Raw genomic sequence first — 26,940 nt, forward strand, 5'->3', positions numbered from 1 at the left:
CATTTAGGAACAAGATTTATTCCAATTTAAAACAATTCATTTCAGGAGAAAGATATGAAAAGTCAACTTCCATCAGGCGTCTCTGGATTAAGGGGTCAGGGCCCCGACACACTGAGCAGAACCTGCCGCCCACCCACCTGGACGGGACAGCTTCTGCCATGGGTTGGCATCGAGCTAATTGCACCCATCCCCCAGCACACGTGACAATACATGCATTTCAAATGACAAAAGGTTTAAAAACAGCATTTTATATAATATTTTTTAAATAGGTTAAGGTTTAAATCGTCTGAAATCAGGACTGTGTAATATACAAGTTTAACCCGACAGTGTTCACCCCACCAGCCGCAAGTTCCTGCACTGCCGCTAGGGGCATTGGCACTAAGACGTCTCCGGTCTCTCAAGGAGCTGGATGCCGGGGAATGGCTATACTGCAGGGTGATCTGACACAGTGGGAGGAGCTGGGAGGCTGGCACGTGAGAGAAAGCATTAGGAGTTCATCAGGTTGAAAATCAAAGACACTGACCAACCTTGCATGGGACCGGGACCTCTGGCCCCGGCTGGCACTGGCACAAAACTGGTCTTGGATTCCCCCCGGGACACTGGTTGGCCCTGCCCTCAGCTCCTGGAGTGGGGCCAGGCCCATGGTGTTCCAGAAGGCCCAGAAAGGGAGGGGGGGATTGGGGGGCTTTAGCCAGCCTTGGGCTGTGGGATGCTTGGCACACTGCCTCCTAAGAGGAGTTAATTCTCCTGGTGCCTCCCCCACATGCTCATGCCACCTCTCAAGAGCCCAATCCAGTTCCCTTTTTGTGACCTGGACCCTGGAGAGGTGCTAGGACATCAAGATGCCCACCCTATGAGGACCTCAAGTCCTCACACGGGCCCACCGCCAGCAGCACCACCTGCTCCCTGCACTGAGGCGAGAATGGGGTTATGTTCAACCCTCTCAAATAGACACATGGCACAAAAAGGACCCTTTTTGGAAAACTGGCTGAGAAGCTAGGGATCCCCAGCTCATTCTGCCCCAGATGGAGCTGCTTACCAGGAATGTAGCCACCCCCAACTTCTGCCTGTCCTGAGGCTCTCCTGGCTGTCCTGCTGGTGGGATGGGGAGAGGAGGAAGTAGGGGCCATCCACCCAGGACTGGCTGTTGGGGTGAGTTCGGTTTGTGTGTTGTTTCTTTTGCATTTGTTAACGGCCCCAAAAAGGAGCAGCCACACAGACTGCTACTTTAGGGTCCAGGTGTAGTGGGCGGTCCGTTCCCCTTCCACTGTGCAAAACAAAACAAACACTGTAGTGTTCAGTCTACATCAGATGAAAAGCCAACTCCCTCCCCTCAAAAGACCAGGCCCCTGCTGTGCCCTCCCTCAGAGTCCCTCTGGGAGGGGGACCTAGGCCAGGCAGCCCATGGCTCTGGCTTGATGCATGACCATGGCCTGGAGGCCGCCCAGGGCCAAGGTGCCAGCTGCTGGCTCCCACGCGACCCTCAACAGCTCTGGGCAAAGTGCCCCTGCTGCCTGCTTGATTCCCAGGGGTCAGCAAGTGCGTGCAATGGCGGCCACCACGCCTGGGAACCACCACAGGACTCTCCCCTCAACCTCTCTCTGCTTTGTGGGAACAGACCTGAGAATATTCTGAAAAAGTCCCCAGCCCATAGTCATCACTGTTTCCAAATTGGCTACAAAATGGAATGAAAGCAAAAGTGACTCTCATCCAAGTGGGCCCTCTCCTGACTCCCAGGCCATGTGGGCTCCCACGGGCGCTCTCCGGCCTGGGTGGTGAGCACAGGACCCTCGGGTACACAGGGAGCTCCAACCAGACCAGATGGCCCTGGAGACACAGCTCAGAGGACCCCAAGCCCAGGACCAGGCACCACCGGAGACAGACCGGGTCCGGAGATAGCTTCTGCAGAGGAGCCCTTACACTTTTTGTTTTTCCTTTAAAATGAAATAAAAAAATGGTTAGGCACTTCCCAGGGTGGGCAACAGGGGGAGCCACCCACCCCCACTTCTTGGAGTCCAGTGAGCAAAAATACAGCATAGTCGTGAAGATGGCAATAACTTAAAAAAAGGAAGAAAGAACAGTCAGTCTCCACGTCCCCACATCTCCACATCAAGGAACCTGGGCCAGCTGGGCGGTTCTGTCCCACGGTGGCCGAAGGTGCAGCCCCGAGGGGTTGGGGTCGGGGGGCCTAGGAAGGCCTGGAGGCGCTGGGGGCAGGGCACTTGTCTGTCTCATCTCCGCTTGTCTCATTTTTCTTTTTTTTTCTTTTTCCTTTTTTTTTTTCTAGAAAAAGGCGAGCCACAGTCAAGGCCAGAAAAAGGCAGCCTGTGCCGCTGACAAAAGGTGAGAAGGTGCACGAAGTATATAGAAAGAAAGATGTACATCCCCTGATAACTGTGAAATAAAAACCATTTGTTAAAAATATGAAAAAAAAATCAGCTCCTCTGCGGTCAAAGCCGCTGTCACATCATCACACAGGAGGGTCTGTCCCGCGGGCTCTCCACAGGGTCACACCAGGTTGTACTCCTTCAGGTTGAGCTGCAGGATGGTGTCCTTGACGGCCGCAAAGACAAAGCGGATGTTCTCCGTGTCAGTGGCGCAAGTGAAGTGTGAGTAGATGATCTTGTCACTGTCAGGGTTCAGGTCCACAAACATCTTCAGGATGAACTCCCGGGCAGCCTGCGCATCCCGCTGAGGCCCTGGGGAGGTGAAGTGGATTAGTCAGGTGGCCCAGACCTGTCGTGTAAGGGACAAGGAACGGGGACTGGGTGCCAGCCATGTGGGGCAGCTTATGTGCCTGGGCTGAGATGTGCCTGAGAGGAGGCAGCTTTCTGCGAGTGGGTGTGCAGAGAGTCTGCAGAGCCCCTCACTCATCTCCACCCACTTGGCCCTTGGCCCCACCCAGCTGGGACCACCACTTGCTGTGCACATGGGATCTCCCATCACCTCCAAGCAGGGCCAACCTTCCTTCCAGCCTCACTTCAACAGATCCCACGCACATTGCACCACAAATACACACCCGCATCCACACACGGGCATGCGTGCACACACGTGCACACATGTGCCCAGACCTACATGCATACCCACACACCCTTGCACATACAAACAGCTGCCACCCCAGCCTGGCTGTCCATCCACACCTTTGCCCAGAGGCTTCTGCCCACGATTTCCATCCTTCCTGTCTATGGTCTGCACCCACCCTAAGTCTTGGACCATCATCTCCACTGTCCCTTCCCAGCTAACCTCCTGCTCTCCCTCCAACAGAGTTCCTGTCTGCCCCACCAACACCCGCCCCTCCCACCCAGGAGGCCCAGAGGACTGAGCTCAGAGCCCAGCACCCTAATCCCTGCCAGCCTCACTCAGGTTTTTAGGGCAGGAGCCAATGGTCTAGATCACAAGGCCCCACCCATGACGGGTCAGGCCAAGCCTGTCACCCCCAACTCGAAGACTGGGCACTGTGTTTCACAGGCAGTAGCACTTAGGGAGATGTCCCATCCATGATCCCTGCTCTCCTAACAAGCATGGGCACCCCGCATGGGCACCACCACCTGCCTTAGAGGGAGGGAGTGACTGAGCGCCCTGGGCAGACAGCTACAGCTCACACACAACAGAGTGGGGTGCCAAGAGCTGGGATGGTTCACACAGGAGTTGTCTGCCCTCCATTAGGAGTTCAGCTGATCCAGGGAGGGGTTGGGATGGTTGTCCTGGGTCACTCTGTATTCGCAGCACCACGCTCCTCCTTATGGCCGGGCCACTGAGCCCACATGAACTTCTCACTCTGTGTGGGCAATCAGGGACAGGCCACTGAATGGGGGACTGGGAGCTGAACATTCCAGCGTGTCCCTCCTATTGCTGTGTACCGACTGCAAGGTGCCCCCCCTCCACAGATGATGCTCTTCCTGGGGATAAGGCCTTTCTGCCCATCAAATGCTTGGGAGGATCCTGGAGGAAGCAATGAGAATATAGTGCTGGGGCCATGGGAAGCTCTGGCCTGCACTAACCATGCTCAGGCCCAAGGGAACCACCTTCCTCCTGTCAGATGAAGGCACCAAGGCCCAAAGAGGTTAAGGGATGTGCTGGAGACCCCCAGCTCACATCCCCAATAGATCCGGTCAGGTTCGGGGGCTCTGGAACGTCTCCTGGTTTCTGCGGGGAAGAAGCAGGGAGGATGAGGCACAGAGAGGCAAGGATCCCCTGGACTCACCATCAAACTCGGGGAAGTAGTCCACCAGGTGGGAATATAGGATCTTGTCCTCCAGCAGGTCCTTCTTATTGAGGAAGAGGATGACTGATGAGTTCTGGAACCAGGGGTAGGTGATGATGGTCCGGAACAGGGCTTTGCTCTCCTCCATGCGGTTCTGCAGAGGGAAGGCTCCAGAATCAACGAGGCCCTGGGAGCCGCCCTCATCCGGAGCCCTCAGAAGGGCCAGGGGCTGGTGAGTAAGGGAGCCCCTCACTGCTACCCAGGGCCTCCCTCCCCTTGGCAGTCCAAGCACTGGGCAGGGCGTCTTACCTCGTTGTCCGACTCCACCAGGACTTGGTCGTATTCACTAAGGGCCACGAGGAACATGATGGATGTCACATTCTCAAAGCAGTGAATCCACTTCCTCCTCTCGGACCTCTGTCCTCCCACATCCACCATCCTGCAGGGGACAGGAGTGCACAGGGGCTCAGTGCTGGGCTCTACAAATAGCACTACTTCCCCCAGCAAGCCCCTCCCCACCAGCATGCTCTGTCTGCTAGAGTCAGGCACTCCAATACCCACTAAAGCCCCAAGAGTGCACCAATACCGGTTAGAGTCATGAGTGCCCCCAATACCCATTAGAGCCCTGAGGGTCTCCCGAAACATATCAGAGGCAGAAGAGCCCCCAATATCCATTAGAGCCACAGGGCCTCTCAATACCTGTTAGATCTCAACAGACCCCTAAAACCCTTTAGAGCCCTAAGAGTACCCCCAATACATGTTATAGCCATGAGGGATATATCTGTGGGAACCAGGAGGGCCCCATACCTATGGGAACCAGCAGTCTCCCATATCTGCAGGAGCCATCAGAGCCCCCCCAGATCTGTGGGAACAGGCCTCACATCTGATTTCTGCCCTAACAGGAGCCCTTGGTCTAAAGTGCCCGGTGGAGCCCTAGCCAGTTTGGCTCAGTGGATAGAGCGTCAGCCTGCAGAATGGACTGAAGGGTCTCAGGTTCGATTCCGTTCAAGGGCATATGCCCAGGTTGTGGGCTCGATCCCCAGTAGGAGCCGTGCAGGAGGCAGCTGATCAATGATTCTCTCTCATCATGGGTGTTTCTATCTCTCTCCCTCTCTCTTCTTCTCTGAAATCAATAAAAATATATTAAAAAAATAAAGTGCCCAGTGGACAGCCACTGTGTGTGGATGTGAGGTACGAACCCAGTGGGACCTGCAATGTGGGCCCACCCTGGGACCCCACATCCCGCATCTGGAAACACCCTCCCCTCATTGGTCGCAATGCAGCATTGTCTATAAAACATTAGCCCTAGTCTCGGCCTCCCCCACAGGGAGACTCAGACCAAGGGGCATTCAGTTGACGAACACGTGTCAGCCACTGCGAGGGAATGAAGGGACAGCCACAGAGAGCGACGCTTTGTGTCCTGTTACTGGGTGAACACAGCAGGCTGCAAAGTTCACTATCCAGCGTGAGAAGCAGGTAAGAAACAAGAGGTCCAGAAACAAAAAGGTGTGTGTGTGTGTGTGTGTGTGTGTGTGTGTGTGTGTGTGGTGGAGGGGGGGCGGGATTGGGGACAATGTCTGAGAGACAGGGTTAGTTACAGGGGATTTCTTTCATCTGCTGTTAAATCTCACCCGAGGATATTTCTTTCCATTGATTTTTATCTTTTTTGTTAATCCTCACCGGGGATATTTTTCTATTGATTTTTAGAGAGAGTGGAAGGGAGGGGAAGAAACAGAGAGAGAAACATCAATGCGAGAGAGACACACAGACTGGTTGCCTCCCACATGAACCCTCCCACATGAACCCTGACCAGGGCCAGGGATTGAGCCTGCAACCGAGATACGTGCCCTTGACCGAAACTGAACCAAGGACCCTTCAGTCCATGGGCCGATGCTCTATCCACTGAGCCAAACTGGCTAGGACTTCCATTGATTTTTAGAAAGAGTGGAAGGGAGAAAGAGAGGGAAAGAAAGAGAGAAAGAGAGAGAGACAGACAGACAGACAGACAGACAGACATCAATGTGAGAGAGACATTGACGGGTTGCCTCCTGCACAAGTCCCAACTAGGGTTGAAGATGGAACCTGCAACTCAGGTACACGCTCTTGACTGGGAACTGAACCCATAACCCTCCAGTGCACAGGCCAACGCTTTACCCCTGAGCAACACCAGGGCTGAATTCCCCAGGTTTTTAAAGATTTTTTACAATTGATTTTTAGAGAGGAAGGGAGAGTGGAACATCAATCGCCTGCCTTCTGCACACCAGGGATTGAGCCTGCAACCCAGGCATGTGCCCTGACTGAACCAGCAACCTTTTGGTGCACAGACAGTGCCCAAACAACGGAGCCACACTGGCCAGGGTGCCTACGTTTTTAAAACAAGGGAAGACTCTGTTTTTAAAAAGGAAGACAAAGGCTATAAGGGAAAGCAACCCTCAAGCCTCCAACCTGAACTGGAAAAGACAGGTATCCCTACACTGCCGCCACACACACACACACACACACACACACACACACACACACACACTGGAAAAGACAGGTATCCCTACACTGCCGCCACACACACACACACACACACACACACACACACACACACACACACACACTGCCGCCACACACACACACACACACACACACACACACACTGCCGCCACACACACACACACACACACACACACACACACACAATGGAAAAGACAGGTATCCCTACACTGCCGCCACACACACACACACTCACTGCCGCCACACACACACACACACACACACACACACACACACACACGCACTGCCGCCACACACACACACACATCACACACACACACGCACTGGCGCCACACACACGCACACCACATACACACACACGCACTGCCGCCACACACACACACACACACACACACACACACACACACGCACTGCCGCCACACACACCACACACACACACACACACACACACACACGCACTGCCGACACACACACACACACACACACACACACACACACACGCACTGCCGGCCGACACACACACACACACACACACACGCACACACACACACACACACACACACACGCACACACGCACGCACTGCTGCGTGGAAAGCAGGGCTCAGACAGAAATGGCCCCAGGGAAGGTCTGAGACTCAGGCTGCCCCACCATGGCTAGCAGAGGCAAATCCACCTGGTGGGGATTTCACAGAGGAGACTCCAACAAGCACAGGTGGACGGCGGACATGCCAGGGTGACTATGAAGGGCAGGAGGGTGGTGACAGGCCAAGATGCCAGGCACATGACGGCAGCTGCAGCCAGTCTGGGGAATGCCATCAGGGACAAAGTGTTTGGGGTCACAGCCTTTCTGGAGCATGAGCCTCCCCAGTGCAGCTGGGCTAAAACCGGGGCCCCCAGGGGCCAGGTCTCCACACGAGGTCCGCCCTTTGGGACCAGACCCATCTCACACATCAGGCTAATTAGGCCATCATTCGATGACATCTGAGCTCCGATCAGCGCCAGACCATAAGCTTGGTGCCAAGGACCCTGGCCTGCCTTCTTTGATCACACAGCCAGACAACAGTGCAGCTGGATGAGGGCACAGCTGGACAAGAGGCGTACAAGTGGACAAGAGGGGCCTTCAGGAACCCTCAATTGCCCACAGCACCCCTGCTCTGGCAGGAACTCTAGACCACCCACCCACTCCTGCACAAGTCAGCACCCTCCCTCACACACACTCCACTGCAAAGGCCCCACCAACAGGCCGTCTCCCTGAGGCCACCTCTGGCCAGCCCCAACAGTCACTGGGGCCTGGCTCACTCTGAAACTGGAGCTAGTTACTTATTCATAAATCTTATCTCCCGTCCAGGATCAGAAGCTCCCTGAGGGCAAAGACCAGGATCTCTGCTGCCCCCACAACGGGGGCTCTGGGTTTGGAAAGGAACAGCCATCACAGCAGCCTGCAGAACCCCAGGCTTCCCCAGAATGCACCACTCCCATACACCAGGACACAGGCACCTGAAGATGATGTTCTCCAGGTCAAAAGGGTACTCGATGATGCCGGTGGTGGGCACACGGACCCGCAGCACGTCCTGCTGGGTGGGCAGGTAGCCCGAGGTGGCAATGCGGTCCACATCGGTCAGGTAGCTGCAACAGAGCAGGGACAGGGCTGCTCAGGCCAGGCTGCGAGGGGAGGGGACATCCCAAGCAACCAGGAGGGGCCTGCAGGGGTCTCACCTGAAACAGCCAGGAATACTCGGGAAAAGATGGAACAAGGCCTCCCCACCCCCAACCTGGACAGGAAGGAGCAGGTCATTCTCTGGGTCTCATGGGACACAATGATGCTGATCAGGGGAAGACTTGGGAGGGACTCTCCCGCTCTAGAAGGAGAAAAGGGACCAGCGCCAGGGTTTCCAAGAGAGGCTGCCGGGCTGGACGGGTGACTTTTCAGAAATAAATTTACTATTTTAGGATCATTTCAGAGCCACAGAAAAGTTGTAGAGACACAACAGAAATTCCCAGCACACACCCACCTTCCCTACCATGAACATCTTCAATTAATTTAGTGTATTTGTCACAACTAACGAGTCAATATTCAGTGTCATTAACTGAGTCCACCCTTTTCCCAGGTCGCTTCAGTTTCCCCTAAGGTCCTTTCTCTTTCCCAGGACCCTGACTAGGACCCACGTGACCTTCAGGCCATTCTCTGGCGGGGTAGGCGGGCAGCGCCTCACTCACTATTTGGCGGAGTCCGAGAGCTGGTACTCCCGCCTCCGGTCATAGCACTCCTGGATGCCAGGGTCATTCCACAGGGTCTTGATGGCGTTGACGTACCGGTGCTCAAATGTCGTCACCTTTTCCACGTCCACTTCCCGGATCAGGAGTGCATTGGCCTGTGAGGGCAGGAGGGGAAAAGGCCATGGGCTTGCCAATGGCCTGGACACAAGGGGTGCATCCTTTGTCCCAGGATGTGGCCACACTCAGCACCAGCCAATCAGAGTTAGAACCATAAACTCTAGTTTTGTGTAAAACGAGGGAGAAAGAACAGGTCTCAAAGCAAACCCAAGACTGGGGCACTTTGGAGCAGGGCCTGCCGGGCCACCATGTCCCCCTATGTAGGAGGGGGCTTTTGCAGGTCAGGGAGGCATGTGCCAATCAAGCTGTATTTATAGAAACAGGCTGCAGTTTGCCCAGTTCTGTCCTAGATGCTGATGGTCATCTATGGTCCAAGTGTGAACTGGACTCTGAACTGGGCCTTAGCTGGAAGAGACCCAACAAATCGAGACCCAATGGGCCAGAGGCTCAAGCTGGCCCCACATGTGGCCCCACAGCCAGGATGGTGGGGCTGGTAGGGGTCCCTGAAAACCTGTGAATTGGGGTAAAGGTAAGAACACACCTATCAGAGACATATTAGAAATCTGGCTGACTGGCATTCAGTCTAAAAGTAAATTAATTTATTTAAGCCATATTTTGACAGATATGGACTCCATGCCGTGCATTAGCCCAAGGAGAACTTCTGGGCGTGTGAGAAGTCTCCGAACACAGATCTATGGAAGCAAAGTCAAACAGGCCACCAGTGAGAGCCATGGGCGCACAGCTGGCAGGGCAGCCACTAGGGAGAGCAGGTGTCACCAAGTACAGGCCCGGGAGAGATGGGAAAAGGTGTGCGAATAAAACTTGTTCACAGATGTCACAGCACCAGGGTTCACAGCGGACAAAAAGTGTGAGGAGCCAAATGTCCATCAATGGGCGAATGTGGCCCATCCATGCACTGGATTATTATTCTGCCAGGAAAAGGAGAAAGCACTGGCACTCACTACAGTGTGGATGAACCTTGAAAACAATGCTCAGTGAGAGAAGCCAGACACAAAAGGCCACACTATGTGATTCCATTCATGTGAAATGCTCAGAACAGGCACATCCACAGAGATGGGAAGTGGGTTCATGGCTGCCAGAGGCTGGGGAGGGAGATGGAGAGTGACTGCTAATGGGGACAGAGTATCTTTCTTTTTAAAATCCTGACCCCAGGATATGTTTATTGATTTTAGAGAGGGGGAGAGAGAGAAACATCGAGGTGAGAGAGAAACATCTATTGGCTGCCTCTCGTACGCGCTTTGACTAGGGATTGAACCCACAACCTAGGTATGTGCCCTGACTGAGAATTGAACCCACAACCTTTAGATGTACAGGACGACGTTCCAACCAATTGAGCCACCGGCCAGGGCAGGACAGGGCATCTTTTTGGGGAGATGCAAATGTTTTGGAATTAAATAAAGGTGATGGTGCATGATTCTCTGCGAATGTTAAAAATGAGTTGCACACTTTAAATGGGTGACTTTTGTGGTATGTGAATTCCATCTCAACAGAGCTGTTACTAAAAAAAAACAAAACAAAACACAGCAACAACAAAAAAACACGAGAGGGAAGGCCACCTCCATGGGTTCACCAAGAGGGCCAAATATGGTGTGTAAAGCGCCTGGTAGGACAAGGTATCCTCTGAGGGACTAGAAACCAGGAGTTCGCACAGCTCACGCCAGGGCAGCTAACCTGTCGGCTGGCTTCCCAGTCCATTAGAATGGGGGCACTTACAGCTACCTGACAGGGGAACCTGGGGTTCCTCCAGAATGTGTGGGCTCAGCAGTGGCCCCACCACCCATGTGCTGCCCAGGTGGCACCTCCCCACAGCCTATGGCCTCACCTTGTTTTGCTCGTACTTGTACAGGATCTTCAGGGTCTCCATGGCCCGGATCATGGCCTGCATGGCGGTGAAGATGTTCTGGTAGACCAGCTTCGTGAAGCCCCGCTTATCCTCCTCCGAGTAGCCAGCCCCGTGGATGATGCGCATCTGCTTAATGAACGTGCTCTTCCCGCTCTCACCTGTGCCTGCAACATGCAACATTTGCCCAGTGAGACAGAACAGGGATCAAGACCCACATGCTAACAGCTCACACACTCGTCTTGTCCCCCGTGTCCCCTCACTCAGCACACCAGTAGCTGAGTCTCTGGGACACATGCTTCTGGCTCCAAGTGGCTCGCCCATCTTCAGAGGAGACATGGGACACACTTGACCAACAGGCGACCACTCTTTGAAGCACATCCCTGAGATTTGCCTTGGTCATCCTCCCACTTGCACCTGTTCTACACAAGAGGAAACTGAGGTACGGAAAAAGGACATATGCAGGGTGTTTAGCCCCCAGGCCCACAGCAGGCAGGCCCATCCTCCCAAGTGTCCTGCCAGGTCACAGCGACAGGTGAGTGGCCACCGCACTGGGTACGAGTCAGCAGAGCGTCCAAGTTTAACAGGGCTGCATATGAAGATTCGGAATCCCGTAGAAGTTACATGTCTCTCCACCAGAGGCTGCCACCTCCTTACCGAGTCAGGCTTAGGGACCTCTCCCTTGGAGTGCACTCAGCCCTTTCCAAGCCCACCCAGGATCCCTGTCTAATCTGACAATGTCTGTCGACCTCCCACCACTCGTCTTCAATGAGTCCCTCCCGAACACTCTCCTTTGGGGCAGGAGTTTGGTATCTGCATCTGAGGCCACAGCAGTGAGGACCAAATCGAGTCGCAGTACTCAGGATCATCACCTCAGGAAGCTCCTTTCTGATTAGCTCCAAACTTGTAACCCAACCCAATATCAAGCCATCCTGAAGGCTCTACCCCATGTGACCACAGCACTGTGTCCCATGTCCACCCTGGGTGTCACCTCTCTGCCCTCCATCACCACATCCACTCTTATCTCTATTCTGAAAACCATGCTGATGGCGCATCACCGAACCCCTTTGTGTCTCATTTCTTCCTCAATAAGCATGAGGGGATACAACTACCTTCCTGGGCTTTTCTAGGGTGAGTGCTCTGACCCCCAACCTCAGAGAGGGGCACACTGAGGCTCTGCTGCCTCGACAAATCAGAAAGTCAGGAAAACCATGTAAAAGGGGCCACTCAGCTGGCTGTGTCCTTACCTCAGCCTCAAGATGAGGCCCTGGTCTCAATACATGCCATTCAACCAGGAGTCCTCTGTGCCTCCGATCCCTCCCAGCCCCACTCCAGCACCTGGTCAGTCCACTTTTGTACACCCCCACATATACACACATAGGGACAGCAACTGCAGTGGTTTTTAATGTGTCCACAAACTTCTTAGGAGCTGAGGCCTCCCACCTACACCCACATGAGGAAGCCACCCTGGAAGGGATTCCTCCAGCCCCTGCTGATTGCTTTACTGCAGACTCATAAGAGACTCTCAGCTAGAAACCTGAGAATCTTCAGAGATAACAAGTGTTTGTGGTTTTCAGCTACTAAGTTTTGGGGTGATTTTATTTTTTTAAATATATTTTTTATTGATTTCAGGAAAGGGAGAGGGAGAGATAGAAACATCAATGATAAGAGAGAATCATTGATCAGCTGCTTCCTGCATGTCCCCCAGTGGGGATCAAGCCTGCAACCCTGGCCTATGCCTTGGCCAGAATCGAACCCGGGACCCTTCAGTCCGCAGGCTGACTTTCTATCCACTGAGCCAAACCAGCTAGACCGGGAGTGATTTTAGTATACAGCAAGAGAGAACTACTACATTCTAAGAATGCACTGTCTCAGTCCCTCAATAACACAACACAGGTCCCCTCTCATAGACTGAACCCCTGAATCCCCTTTTGGGGACTCAGAATATCCCAAACTTGCCGAACCCATCCCTCTAGGCTCGTCTTCAGCACTTTCTGTGAGTTGACCTGCGCCTACCCACCTCCAGGTGTTTGCCAGAACTATGCCTCTGTCCATGGTGCCATCTGCTCACAGCCACCTGTGACCCGGCCTGTGCCCAGAAAACCCTGAGCCCCAGGCAGCAGCTCCCCTCCCTGGACACTGGGAACCATCACCACTGCCTGTGTGAGGAGTCTCTCTGCAGGAGTCTGTCAGCAGCCTCTGTGAGAGGGAGCTCCTGGAAAAGAGATGATTCCATGGGCCCCCCAGTGATCACTGCCCAGCAGCCAGGAGGTCTTCAACCAGCATCCGAGTAACTGACCACAGGCGCTGAGCTCACTCAGGGAGACCTGAGTCACAAATGAGACACATCACAAAGCAGGGACCTTGGCTGTAGCTGCCTTTCTGGTAGTTTTTTAAAATATATATTTTTATTGATTTCAGAGAGAAAGGAAGAAGGAGAGAGAAACATCAATGATGAGAATCACTGATAGACTGCCTCCTGCACGCCCCCTACTGGGGATCAAGCCCACAACCCGGGCATGTGCCCTTGACCAGAATCAAACCTGGGACCCTTCAGTCCACAGGCCGACGCTCTATCCACTGAATCAAACCAGCTAGGGCTCTGGTGCTTTTATTAACCACCTGAGGTCCTTTATGGAATAAATAAATATGACTTTGGTTCTGTCATCAAGTAGTAACAAACCCCATACCATCCCCTACCATCCTACCTCAGACAATCTCAGACAATCACCTCGGCCAAGAAATGTACAAGAGGCCAAAAGCTCACTTGCCCCAAACCCACCTGAGTTCCAGAGGCAGGAGGGGGTGTGGGTCTGTGCATGTGACCCCATGTCCCAGATGGATCCTCGCTGCCCCTCCCTCACACACACTGCAGGGAGGGGCAAGTGGTGTGGTAGGAATGTGATTTCTAATACATTTTCCTCTTGGCCAGGGTCCCCCCTTGGTATTGTTGACAGGTCATTCTCTGTGGGGGGAAGCTCGTCCTGGGCATTGTAGGGTGTTAAGAGGCATCCCTGGCTCCCACCCACTCAATGCCAGGAGCACCCCCAGTAGTGACAACCACAGATGTCCCTAGATACCACCCAGTGTATTGTAGGGAGGGGATTAGTCCCATTTTTGACAAAACGCTATTACACAAAGGTAACTGCCTTGCTGGTCTGTCTGAAAGGCTCTCTCACTGGAAACAGTCAAACAAGTGCAAGAATTAAAGCCAAACACCCAGATGCAGCCCCACAGATCAGCCTGAAGCCGAGCTGGGCAGGTCCCACGCTTAGTCCACAAGGCCCCTCGTGCTGCCAACACCTCAACTACAGAAGGAACAGTAGCCTAGGCTTTCACATGAGCATGCTAGGAGGACAAGTGAAGAGTCTGAAAACCAGATCACTGCTCATATGAGAAAGGAACTGGCCTCACACTGGCTTTTTAAAAATGGAGGCAAAAATGACAATGAGAGCCCCCCAGAGAGCTCTCCAGAGGCAGTACAGGCACACTGGGTATGTATGTGTGTGTGTCAGTCATACAGACATACATACATACACACATGCAGTCCATGTGAATCAGCATGTGACACTGCTTGGGCCCCAGGAGAGGAGGAGAGATGCGAGGGGAGTGTCTGTGGAGGGGCCCTGGAATGCCACCTCAGGATTGGAGAGAAGCTGCCAGCCCCTGGAGACATCAGGGGTCCTGGATGAGATGTGTGGCCAAGGTCATCCAAATCCTGTGGTCATCCAGTCTGCAAGCTCCCCCATGCTGCAGACAGCAGCCATGATCACCTCCAGAAGAGGCAAAAGCACACGAAAAAGCACAAGTACATGAGGTATTGGAGCTGTTAACTCACCTAATTGTGGCAATCGTTCACAATACATACCTGCTTCAAATCATCATGTTGTACACCTTAAACTTACATGTTACATATGAATTGTGTCTCAGTAAAACTGGGAGGAAAAGCAAGAGATACCCCAAGGGTAATGTAACCTAGGATGTGGAATCGTCAGTGTGGCCATCACTTTTCAAGTAAAAACAGAAAAAGAACGGTGTGGAAGTGGCAGCTGCAGAGATGGAAGGTCCGCTGAAGAGGGCAACATGTGTTGTGTATTATCAGTGATCTGAGCCAACAGAGACTGAGTGGGGAGATGCCAGTGCCAGCTCTGAGTGTAAGCCTCAAAGCCAGAAGCAGTGGCATGGGGGCAGGAGCCAGCAGGGCTCTCTGCCCTGGAACAGGCCAGGTCCAGCTGGCCTGAGAGGTGCTCAGCCACTGATATGCCCAGGGGGGAGGGAGGGACAGACTCTGGGCCACACAGTGCCAGCCAAAGTAACCTGTTTCAGATGCTCTGGCTGTGGCCTTCATTTTGAGCTGCCCTGTCTCCTGGCCAACCAGCTACTGCCACATCTTGTCAGCACGTGTCACTTGTGACAGAATCTCTGGCCCCAGTATCCCCCACATACCTGACCCAATGTCCACCTGCCCAGAGAAGTGTCATGCCACTCACCCAGTCTACTGCAGACTCCCCCAGGGTCCTGGTCAGCTCCGCCCTCCTGGCCTCCAACTCATCCTGCCCAGTCATGCTCCCCCTGGGAGATCTTGTCACACAAAAATGTGCAAGACTCCAATGATCGGACCTCATTCTGTCCACGTGGACTGGTCCACAGCACCCAACGTACCCCCAACCACAAAGTGGGTGGCTGCTCTGAACTCACACACAGTATTCCAGGCAGCTTTCTTTATTCATAACTAGAGGCCCAGTGCACGGATTCGTGCACGGGGCGGGGGGGGGGGGTCTCAGCATGGCCTGTGCCCTCTTGCAATCCAGGACCCCTCGGAGGAGATGCAGCAGTGCGCCAAGTGGCAGGCAGCCAGGGAGCAGCCCAAGCCGGGGCCGGCCCATGCCACTCGTGCTCATCCCGCCCCGCTGCACCTGCTGCCTCCGCTCGGTAGTGCTGCCACGGAGTCAGGAGAGGATCCCCCCACCACAGCTGAGCTCGCCAGCCGTGAGCCCAGCTTCTGGCTGAGCACACTGACCACCAGGAGGCAGCTCCTACGTTAAACATCTGCCCCCTGGTGGTCAGTGCGCATCATAGCGACTGATAGACCGGTTGTTCCAGTCATTCGGTCGTAAGGTCACTTAGGCTTTTATATATATAGATGTCCAAAGAGTGGCATTGGTCCCGATGTTCTTCACCCAGTAGATGGTCACAAACTGTAGCCCACCTGTACCATAGACACTACTCAGCAATGAAAAGGAAGCCCCATGGACATACCCAACAGCTGATGGGCTCCACGGAATTATGCCAAGTGGGGAAAAACTCAACCCCAGGAGACTGTATGTCTTCTGATCCTGTATAAACTTAAAATAGATAAAAGACTTAAATGTAAGCCGTGAGACCATAAAAATCCTAGAAGAAACCATCAACAAAATGAAAAGGGAGCCCACTGTATGGGAGAACATATTGGGCAATGATATATCTGATAAAGGTTTAATATCCAAAATATGTAAGGAACTTATACAACTTAACAAAAGGAAGACAAACAATCCAATTAAAAAATGGGCAAAGGACCTATAATGACATTTCTCCAAAGAGGACATACAGATGGCCAAGAGACATATGAAAAAATGCTCAAGCCCTGGCTGGTTTGGCTCAGTGGATAGAGCATTGGCCTGGGGACTGAAGGGTCCCAGGTTCGATTCCAGTCAAGGGCACATGCCCAGGTTGCGGGCTCAATCTCCAGTAGGGGGCGTGCAGGAGGCAGCCAATCGATGATTCTCTCTCATCATTGATGTTTCTATCTCTCTCTCCCTCTCCCTTCCTCTCTGAAATCAATACAAATATGTTTTTTAAAAATGCTCAAAGTCACTGATCATCAGGAAGATGCAAATTAAAATGACAATGAGGTACCACTTCACACCTGTCAAAATGGCTACCATCAACAAATCAAAAAATGACAAGGATGGGAGAAAAGAAACCCTAGTACACTGCTGGTGGGAATGCAGACTGTAGCAACCATTATTGAAAACAGTATGGAGTTTCCTCAAAAAATTAAATACGGAACTGCCATTTGACCCAGTGATCCTATTTCTAGGAATATATCCTAAAAGACCTGAAATTCCAATCAGAAAGAATGTATGTATCCCTATGTTCATAGCAGCAAAATTTACAGTAGCTAAGATCTGAAAACAGCCCAACTGTCCATCAGTAGATGAGTGGATTAAAAAAAAAAAGCTGTGGTACACATACCATGAAATACTATATAGCAGTAAAAAAGAAGGATCTCTTACCCTTTGAGACAGCATGGAGGGACCTGGAGAGTATTATGCTAAGCGAAATAAGCCAGTCAGAGAAAGGCAAGTATAACATGATCTCACTCATATGTAGAATCTAATGAACAAAACAGATCCAAAGACACAGAAGCATGGAAAAGACTGTGGAATCTCAGAGGGAAGGCAGGAGAGGGTGGGTGGGTGGGAGATCAACCGAAGAACTTGTATGCATATGTATATATGCAAAACCATGGACAAGGCAACAGGGTGATGAAGGTCTGGGGCAGGGGGTGGAGGTGGGTTAAAAGAGGTCTAACTATAGAGATGGATGGATGGATGGATGGATGGATGGATGGATGGATGAATGGATGGATGAATGGGTGGATGGGTGGATGGGTGGATAGGTGGGTGGGTAGATGGGTGGGTGGGTGGGTGCGTGGGTGGATGGATGGATGGATGGGTTGGTGGGTGGGTGGGTGGACGGATGGATGGATGGATGGAAGGGTGGGTGGGTGGGTGGGTGGTTGCCAGGAAGGGCAGGGGCATGGGTAGAAAAGAGTTGTATGAGGTTCCCTGTGGTGCTGGAAGTGCTAAAGGCCCTGATGGCAGATGTGGATTCAGGTGCTTGCACAGGTAATGACATTGTGGGGAAGTGATGCATGTGTACCACCTCCCCGTAAGGAAGCCGAGTAGCTCCAGGTCCTGGCTGCGGTTAGACCTCAAGTTTATGTCCATGGACCCCTTTGCCCCGCCTACCCATAGTTTTTCGGTAACAGGACCAGCCCCGTGTTTTGAGAGGACGTCTGTGGGTGCCTGCAGCTGTGTGCCAGAGTTCCTACCACTGTTAAATACAAACCACCTCATGGGCCCATCCCTCCAACCCTACTGAGCTCCTGGCACAGAAACCCAAATTCACGGTTTCCAAGAAATGCCCAGCACCCGGCACCCCAGCTGTTCTTTCCAGAGGCCATCCTTACTGTTCACTCTGTATCTGTAAGGTCCCCATTTTCAGCACCCTGAGGACCAGCTCCCCAACAGAGGGTCTGCCTGCAGCCTCCTGCCCGTCAGCCCCTATCACAGGCCTACAGGACACCCCCTGGGCACGCTTAGTCCTGCCACCATCAGGGGGAGAGTCTGAGTGCTGCCTCAGCTGAGACTAACTAGAGAAGAGGAAGGAAAACAAGCCCCTCTGTGATGGGTGGAGCTGCCAACCTGCCTTCACTGACTGGCGGAGAGCTAGGGTGGCAGATTGGATTGAAGGAAGTCAGTCTGAGCCCTGAGCCCTGGCAAACACCCCCAAATGTGGGAGAGAATAGGGGTTCAACCCCCTGCCGGCCACAACCTGAAGAGCAGGAAGATTGGCACTTATCTGATACCACTGACACACTCGGGTATGCAGTTACCCACAACCCCAGGGGCAGGTGGCCGCAATCTAGCAATAGAACCTAAGTGTTAGAGTCAGAAGCTGGGGTTTGGGGCTGGCGCCGGGCTGTCCACCACTCTGGGATGTGAGTAGTGAAGCCAGGAACCCACAGGGTCACAGGGAGGCCCAGGCAATAGCACTGAGGGGGACCTGGGCTCCTGGGAACACTGCCTGGAAATGCAACATGGACCTCGAGCTGTGTCAACAGCTCCAAAATCAAAGAGGGTGCGACCTTATGCAGGGAGACTCAGAAAACACAAAATCCTCGAGCAGCTAAGGAAAGCTATTCCACACTCCTCACCCCCACTCATCCGTTCATTCTTTCATTCAGCGATACAACTATCATCCCACCTCCCACTGGAACGGTGAGGGATCTAAGGCACAGAGAGGTTAAGTGGCTTTGCTGAGATCACAGAGCTGATAACTATGGGAACTCAAAAGACTCGGGTCTTCTTGCTTCACAACCACAGCGTCTCCCCCATCCCCAGACTTCCATTTCTCCTGTTCCACCACCGCCACAGCCACAGGGAAGTGAGAAAACCTAAGTGCACTGGGGGAAGTGCTCCTTGGCCAGAGAGAGAACCAACCAGTGGGCACCTGCACTGATAAGAGACAGGAAGGAGGACAGAGAGTGTGAACCTCTGGACTCATCTTATCTCTACGCCAAGGCAGTCAGTGGAGCTGACTTCTGCCCAGGAGCCTCCAAAGTGCGACACCTTTGGTCAGGACGTGCTGCCTGCTGTAACTGAGGCCACTGTGCAATAGCCCAGTAGCACTGGCCATCCCAACCATTTTGCTGGGTGTCTTCTGAGCCCCCACCCGCTGGGTCTTATCGCAGCCTTTTCTGAAGCCTCTGAAGGTCAGTGGGCCTGGCATGAGCCCCCAGTTCCATTCATCCCTGCCAGCTAGCCCAACTAGATGTGGGTGCGTGGGCAGAGTTCAGGAACTGGAGGACAGGGCCGGATGGACCTCGCCCGCCCACCCAGCCCAGCTACAGACATCCCCATCCACTCAGATGAGAGGAACAATGGGGCAGACACAGGCAACCTGTGTCCTGTTCATACTCCCCGCCCCACCCCCGGTCTCCCAGAGGGGTCTGACCTGTCAACTCTTATCCCTTCCAACTCTTCGTCCCCCCACCCCCCAATCCAATCGGGGTCCACAGCAAACAAACATGACATCCAAAAAGCATTTTGTACCAGTCTCAACTGGAGCTGCTCCTTCTAAGGCGCTTCCAGTGCACCCACCTCGTACAGTACCAACCAGGGGCTGGAGACCAGGAAAAGCACCCAGCCCTAGCCAGTTTGGCTCAGTGGATAGAGCGTCAGCCTTCGGACTGAACGGTCCTGGTTTCGACTCTGGTCAAGGGCACGTACCTCCGTTGCAGGCTCGATCCCTGGCCGGTTGGGGCACAAGCTGGGGTGCAGGAGGGAGGCAACCATCGATGTGGCTCTCTCACACCAATGTTTCTCTCTCTGTCTCTTCCCCTCCCTTCTACTCTCTCTAAAAATCAATGAAAAAATATCCTCGGGTGAGAATGAACAAAAACAAAAAAAAAACAAAGAAAGAAAAAGTACCCTGATGGCCGAATCCCTGACAGCCGAGCTCTGGGACCCAACTCTGGGGACCCTGCTGTAAGAGAGAAGGACAGGCTCACCAATAGGAACATTGTGAGTGGCGCTCCCTAGCTTAATACCCATCACCCCACTTTATCCTTGCAATAATCCTAAATTATTGTCATTTCACAGAAGAGAAAACCAAGACTCGGGAGTCACACAGGGACAGAAAGCCCACTCCAGAACTTTCTAGAACTTCCCAGCTTCGTCTTGGTATGGACACCCATATCCCAGGACTATTCCTGTAGCTTTTTAAAGGGAACTTATGCAAATAATCCAGTGGAAAGGGTAGTGATAACAGGACAAAGCTTCTTCAGCTTGCTGAGCACTTACTGTAAGCCATTTCATCGTACCATAGTGCTTCAGGGGCAGGGGCACCATTCCCATCCAACAAATGAGGAAACTGAGCCTAGGAAACAACACTGGGTTACCATGGTCCCACCCCAAAGCAAGCACCACCCCTGCTGCCCAGCCCTGGCTGGTAAGGTGGGGGAGAGGTGGACGAACCCAGCCTCCTACAGGGGGGCCTCAGAGACAGGCAGCTGTGAGCTGTGCCCTTGAGTACCCGTGTGTCCACCCAGCAGAGCAGAGGGCCACAGGCAGGTGGCAATGGGGCTGCCTGAGCAGGGAGCCTCACATCCAGGTAAGATGGGGTGTCGGGGGTGCCAGGTGACCATTCCACCCTCCTGGGGGCACTGAATCCAATCACAAATCAGTCACTCAGAACACATTTCTGAGGTCTGCAGGGCTCTGTGCTACGTGGCAGTGGGGTGGTCAAGAGCTGGAAGTGGGGGGTGTTGAAGGGAATGAGGAGTCACTCTGGCAGGGTAACACACCCACAACAGACCAGGTGCCCTAAGGCCAAGAGGCACAGGGAGTTGACAGGCCTAGGGGCACAGGAACTATGAACACCCCCTCCCATTCCATCCCACGATTCCTGAGGTATGGAATCCCAGTTCTATGAGCAGCGTGAGTTACACCAAAAAATAACCCTGCACTCGGGTTCCCAAAGCCCGTGGAGACATCCTGAATCCCATCCACTGCTCACAGACACCAGGGAGCAGGCCACCAAGGCTGACTGTCCCCATTGATCAGGCTGCAGCTGCAAGCTGGGAAAGGGGTGCCCTTTGGGACCAGAGATGGGACCGCTCCTCCCACTGCTCTCCAGCTCTATCCACCCACATGGCCCAGAGTCCCAGACCAGATGCACCCACCCCAGGGCCAGGACAGAGAAGAGACAAAAGCAACCCTCTGGCAGAGGTCCTCATCTAAGCTATGTCTGGTTTCCTAACGCCAGGGCCACAGGCGGTGGTAACTACAACGTGCTGTGGGGCTGCACCTAGGAAGACTTCACCACAAGAAGCAGAAAGTGAAACCTTCTGTGGTTAAATGTCTGAGGCTGAGCACTTCCTCCAGTCTCACCGCAGTGACCGGCACAGCTAGGCACACACAGAGCCGAGACCGGAAGCACAGTCGTCTGTGCAAATGGAGTTGAGTGCCAGCTCTGGCCCCAGAGCCTGGTGACACACCTGGTGAGGCCATGCTCCGAAGGCCTGCAACACTAACTGTCCTTTGTGGGGAGTCAGCCCGGTAGGCCCCATGGGACCAGGCACTGGGTGTCTTCCTGGGACTTGCAAGGAAACAGAGGACAGTGGGATCCAAGGGCCGTCTGGGCTCCTGAGGCACTTCCAGGGACTGCACCCGGGAAAGCAAACCCTTTTAGCCAAAAACATTTAATTTCAAGCACAGTAAGACTCCTGGGGTGCATGGAGGTCCTTCCACAGCCCCAGGGGAAATCGAGGGACAGACAGGCCATCCATGGGCGCTTCCTGCTCTCTCGATCTGCAGGGGACCTGGCCAGGCCTCTCTGCCAGGAGCCAGTGACCACGCTCCACTCCGTTCTGCACCTCAAAGCACTGGGAGGCGCGCCCTTCCCGCTGGAGCCACCACACCCCATGCCAGATTCCGAGCCTTTTCACCGCCCGTGGGGCCCAGAGCTGGCCAACAGGAAGCCTGCGGAACTGACCGCCCTGCTTTATTTAGAAATCCCTGGAGCCACTGGGCTCAGCCCGGGCAGGCTGCTGGGCCTCTGAAACCGGGCTCCCATGGAAGGCCTTAAGTTTCAAATGGGAAACCTGCCTCGAGGCACAGATAAGGGACCCCCTCAGTGGTTTTCTATCAAATGACAGAAGCCAGTGGGCCTGCCTGGGATCCCTGCCCCAGAGCTCCTACTGGCCTCAGGATTCTGTCCACAGGATAGGAGAGTGGATGCATGCTGTCGGGACCTGCAGCACAGGCATACTCGCCATCCTATTCCCAACAACAGACAGAATATTAACAAGGACACTGCCGGAACACCAGAGCTATGACATTGAAGACCTGTATCCATGTATTCACATGTACACTGCGTGTTGAGTGCACACATACATGCACGCACACAGCTTTGGGCTCTACAAACAAAAATACCCACTTTTTAAGCACTCACAAAACATTTGACAAAATAATTTACACTAATACACTAGCTCTGCAACACGCGTTTTATACTATGTTACCATGGGGCAGGGGCTCTCAAAACAGAGGTAGTCCTGCTCCCCCAAAGTATACCAGGCCATGTCTGGGGACATCTGTGGTTGTCAGACTGGGGGTGCTGGCATAAAGTGGGTGGGGCCAGAGATGCTGCTCAGCTCCCCACGGTGCCCAGGGTGGCCCCCTACAGAGACTGACCTGGCCCCAATGTCCCATGCCGAGGGGGAGACCCTGCTGTATGAAAAAGAGATGCCTCTTTGAGATTTAAAAAGGAGCTATGGAGGGAGCACGGGGGACAGAGCCCAAGAGGTTCCCCCAGTCCAAGGGTCAGAGTCCAGTTCTAGGAGCTCCACAGGTAGGTCATTCTTGCCACCAGGATGGGACATTAAAACCCCCACCAGGCGGAGAGGTCCCACAGATCACATGAATACAGAACTAAGGAGACAGGGGACCTACCTGGTGAAGTGGGCAAGGGCTTCTCCAGTGACAGTAATTTGCTCCACCTGGTTCCAAACCCAGGGGCCAAAGCAGACACCACCAGAACCTCACAGAAACAAGACCCCCACACAGAGAGATGCCACAGGGATAGGGAAGCTGGCACTCCACTCTGAGCAGCTAAGGGGTGGAAGGCCCTCAGCCCAGACTGTAGCTGGAAAGCTCAGTCTGCCCCTGCAAAATGGGGACAGTCCCTAGCCAGTGGCTGGCTTGCTGGGGATGGGGGCTAAAATGAGTCCTACAAGCAGTTGGGTACCAGGCAAAGGGTACTCAGTAAGAATGCCCTCCCTGCATCCTCTTACCCCACCCTGTCCTCTGGTCATCAAAGTCTTCCCAGCAAGGGGCATTCAATCTAAGAGGACAGGCTGCCTGGTAGTAAGTGTTCCCAGGGTTCCCAAAAAGGGCCCAGGCCCAAAGCCTGCAGGATCACTGGGTCAGGAGGGCCTCAGGGTCAGTCCCCACCCCACACATCTCCTGGGCCTCTGCCCTGCACTGATGATGATCCTCCTCATGTCAGAACCCTTCACCTTGGACCTGGGAGCTCACATCACCCTCACTGTCTTATCTGACCTCCATGCTTAGGACGTAACCTCAAGAAACAGGTGCCTGATCCCCCACTGTGCTGGCTGGGTGCCCTCAGGAGAGAAGGGGTGGGACTATAGACACAGGTGCCCCTGCAACTGACTCCCCTCACGTCTTCAGGTGGACATTGGCCAATTCCAGATCCGCTGCAGGGCTCCTGGGGGAGCCCAGGGAGAATGCAGAGGCACACCAAGGCTGCAGGAGCATAGGCCACTGACTTGTGGCCTTGACCCCCCACATCAATCCGAAGCCTGGACAGACTCGGGACAGGCTGCAGGGGCACCTCGAAACTCACACAGGCCCCAATCAAAGCCAGCTGATGATAATGTTGAGAAACTTCTAATTTATAACGACGCCCCCCGCCCCCCTTTCAAAATAAACTCTACTGCCCACTGCAAAAGCCACCTACCACAAAGTCCTCCCAAGTGCCTCTCGGATACCATTGCAAGTTTCTGCCAAACTTTAAGGTTACTCTCTGCTTGTCTTTTCTCAGAGATAGCCTATTTTATAGTCTTTAGGTAAATCAGAATATACATTTGGGAAAAAAAGTAGAGAAGGTATTTCATAAAAGGGAGGACCCTGCAGGTGGGAGAAGCAATGCATTCCAGGCAAGACCAGCTGCCTCCCAAAGGGCCACCAATGCCTCTATTCATCATCAGGAGCTCCACACCACCTCTAAACCCTCCCCCTTATCCCGCCCAGGCCCATCAAAACTACCTCTAAGCAGCTTGCAAGCTTTTCCAACTTTCCCTGCAGTCCAGGAATGAAATTGAAGCAGGACTCATAAAGGGCAGGGCCCAGGTTTCTGTTTTGTAAATGACCTTCTTGCCTTTGACGGCAGAGGTAAGTCCTTCAACAGCCCTTATTTGGGGTGACAACACTTTGCTGACAGCTGGGCCAACTCACTCCCTGCAACAGGTGTGCCCTGGGGAGACAGGAACGGAAACAGGAATCTTCCCTTGAGGAGGAGGACGACCCAGGAGAACCGGCCCCCACCTAGGCAGAAGTTAAAGACTTGGGGGAGGTTGATGAGTCCGCCAGTTGAGAAAACCTGCAAAGGCTCCACCTGCCCCCAGCCTCCAGCCGAAACAGAAACCTCCGGAAGAAAAGAAAGGCTGTCGCCCATGGTGTGTACCCCTTTCCCGAGGGAAAGAGTTTTTCCCTCAGGGGGCAGGGAGGAGCAGAAATGGCTTAAGGAATGGGGGTACAGGGGGGGGGACAGGCCCTGAGTGTAGGGAACAGGGCTCCACCTGGTGGGAAGGGTCTGAGATGAGGGGCGCGTCTGTGGATTACAGACCAAAGGTCTGGGCCTGAACAGATCCGCTGGGGGCAGCTCGGGGGACACTCAGTAGGGTAAAAACAGAGGGCCAGCCCTATGCAGGAAGGGGGCTCATCTCTTGAGAAGGGGCAGAGGACAGACCTTCCAGGGTTCTGGGGGCCCCACCTGGACAACAAAGTAGGGCTGACCCAGCAGAGACCAGGGACCCCCTGGCTGGCCCTGAGGACCCGGGATACAGATGTGGACAGCAAAGGCAGGAGGTGACTCCTAGAAACTCGACATGGGCCACAGAGGCAGGGGCTGGCTCTGAAGAAACTGGGACCTCATGTGGACAGCACAGGCAGGGGCGCACCCCACAGTACAGGCGGGGACAGACCCCGAAAACCAGGGTCCCCGCCAATGCACAACACAGGCAGGGGCTGACCCCAAGGCCGCGGATGCCGCCGTGGACAACACGGGCACCGACTCCGAGGCCCAAACCCCCACCGTGGGCTGCACAGGCAGAAGCTGACCCCAGGCCCCAGACCGCCTGCGTGGACAGCACGGCAGGGGCGGACCCCGAGGCCCCCGGCCCGGGCGCGGACAGCACGGCAGCGTCGGCCCCGCCCGGCAGCACGCGCACCGTCGCCGCGGACCCCGCAGGCCCGGCCGCACTCACCGAGCAGCAGCAGCTTGAGCTCGCGCCGGGCGTCGCGCTTATCCCTCCGCAGCTGCTTCTCGATCTCGGCGTTGATCCTCTTGGACTCCTTCACCTCATCGCTGAGGCAACACGCCATCATGGACTCCAGAGTCATCGTCCCGGCCCCGGCCGCCCGCCGGCCACCCCCGCCGCCGCCCCCCGGCCCGGCCCTCGCCTGGAGCCGCCCCGGCCGCGCCCGCCTGGCCCTCGGCGCCGGCCCCCGGGACGGCCGGTCTGCTCGGCTGCCTGCGAACGCCGGTCCCGCTCGGCCACGCACTCCAGCCCTGCCGCCCTGCCGCCCTGAGCCCGCGTCGCCGCCGCTACCGCCGCCGCCAACCGCAGCCGCTGCGACCAAGCGACAGCGCCGCACAACCTAACCCGCGCGGGCCCAGAGCCGACGGGCGTGCGGCACGACCAATGGGAGGGGGCGGCGGCCCGCGCGCCCTCAGAAAGGGCGGGACTAGCGGTCGAGGTGGGCGGGGTGGGGCGGGGCGAAGCGGACGCGCCCGCGGGTTTGGTTGCGCCAACGTGGGAAGGGGGACGCTCAGCTGGGAGCCAGGCGGGGCCGCCCGGGATTGTGGGAATGTGGCGGACTCAGCCGGCACGCTCGGTTGCGCTCGGCTCAGCTTGGCCAGCCAGGTCGGCCCCGCTCCGCTGGAGAGCAGGAGGCACGGACCCCGTCAATAAGGTCTGGGCGCTGGGGACCCCAACCCCACAGGAAACATTGGGGTGGAACCTTAACGGTCTCCCGGGAAGCGTCCTGGCATTGCCTAACCAAAAAGAACCTTCCACTCATCCATTCTTGGAATAAACATTAATGAAACGCCTCCTGTATACTGGGCCCAGGCATGTAACAGTTCCTGCTATATGCCACGTATGCAGCAAGCTTTAATGGAATGCCTACTGTATAGCAGGCATAGACCAAGCCTTAATGCAGTACCTGCTATATACCAGGTATGGGCCAGACATGAGTGCAGCACCTGCTATCTAGGCATGAAGCAAGCATTAATGTAATGCCTGCTATATACCAGAGGGCAAAGACATTATGGAGTGCCTACTGTAAACCAGGCATTAGTGAAGTGCCTGATATATTCCAGGCAGCAAACAAGCATTAATGAAGTGCCTACTGTATACCGAGCACTGCTCTAAGGCCCTTAAACCAATCCTAATACCCTTTTGATATTC

The 26,940-nt window shown here is 54.5% G+C and overlaps 1 protein-coding gene across 2 annotated transcripts; it reads right to left on the reverse strand.

Annotated features, from left to right (window-relative positions):
* GNA11 (G protein subunit alpha 11) lies at positions 1–25,878 on the reverse strand. 2 transcript variants are annotated; one of them, XM_008150647.3, is made up of 7 exons: positions 25,735–25,878; positions 10,881–11,065; positions 8,921–9,075; positions 8,201–8,329; positions 4,514–4,643; positions 4,205–4,358; positions 1–2,699 (listed from the first exon to the last, which is right to left on the reverse strand). In XM_008150647.3, exons 1-7 carry the CDS (start codon positions 25,868–25,870, stop codon positions 2,509–2,511), a joined length of 1,080 nt encoding a protein of 359 aa, XP_008148869.1. In that variant the 5' UTR covers positions 25,871–25,878; the 3' UTR covers positions 1–2,508. The 2 variants fall into 2 exon arrangements, with proteins under 2 accessions (XP_008148869.1, XP_054573499.1); XM_054717524.1 differs by lacking the exon at positions 25,735–25,878 and adding an exon at positions 12,919–13,163.
* Positions 25,879–26,940: the final 1,062 nt, after the last annotated feature.

The sequence above is a fragment of the Eptesicus fuscus genome, chromosome 6 (assembly GCF_027574615.1).
Source record: "Eptesicus fuscus isolate TK198812 chromosome 6, DD_ASM_mEF_20220401, whole genome shotgun sequence".
Lineage (NCBI taxonomy): Eukaryota > Metazoa > Chordata > Mammalia > Chiroptera > Vespertilionidae > Eptesicus > Eptesicus fuscus.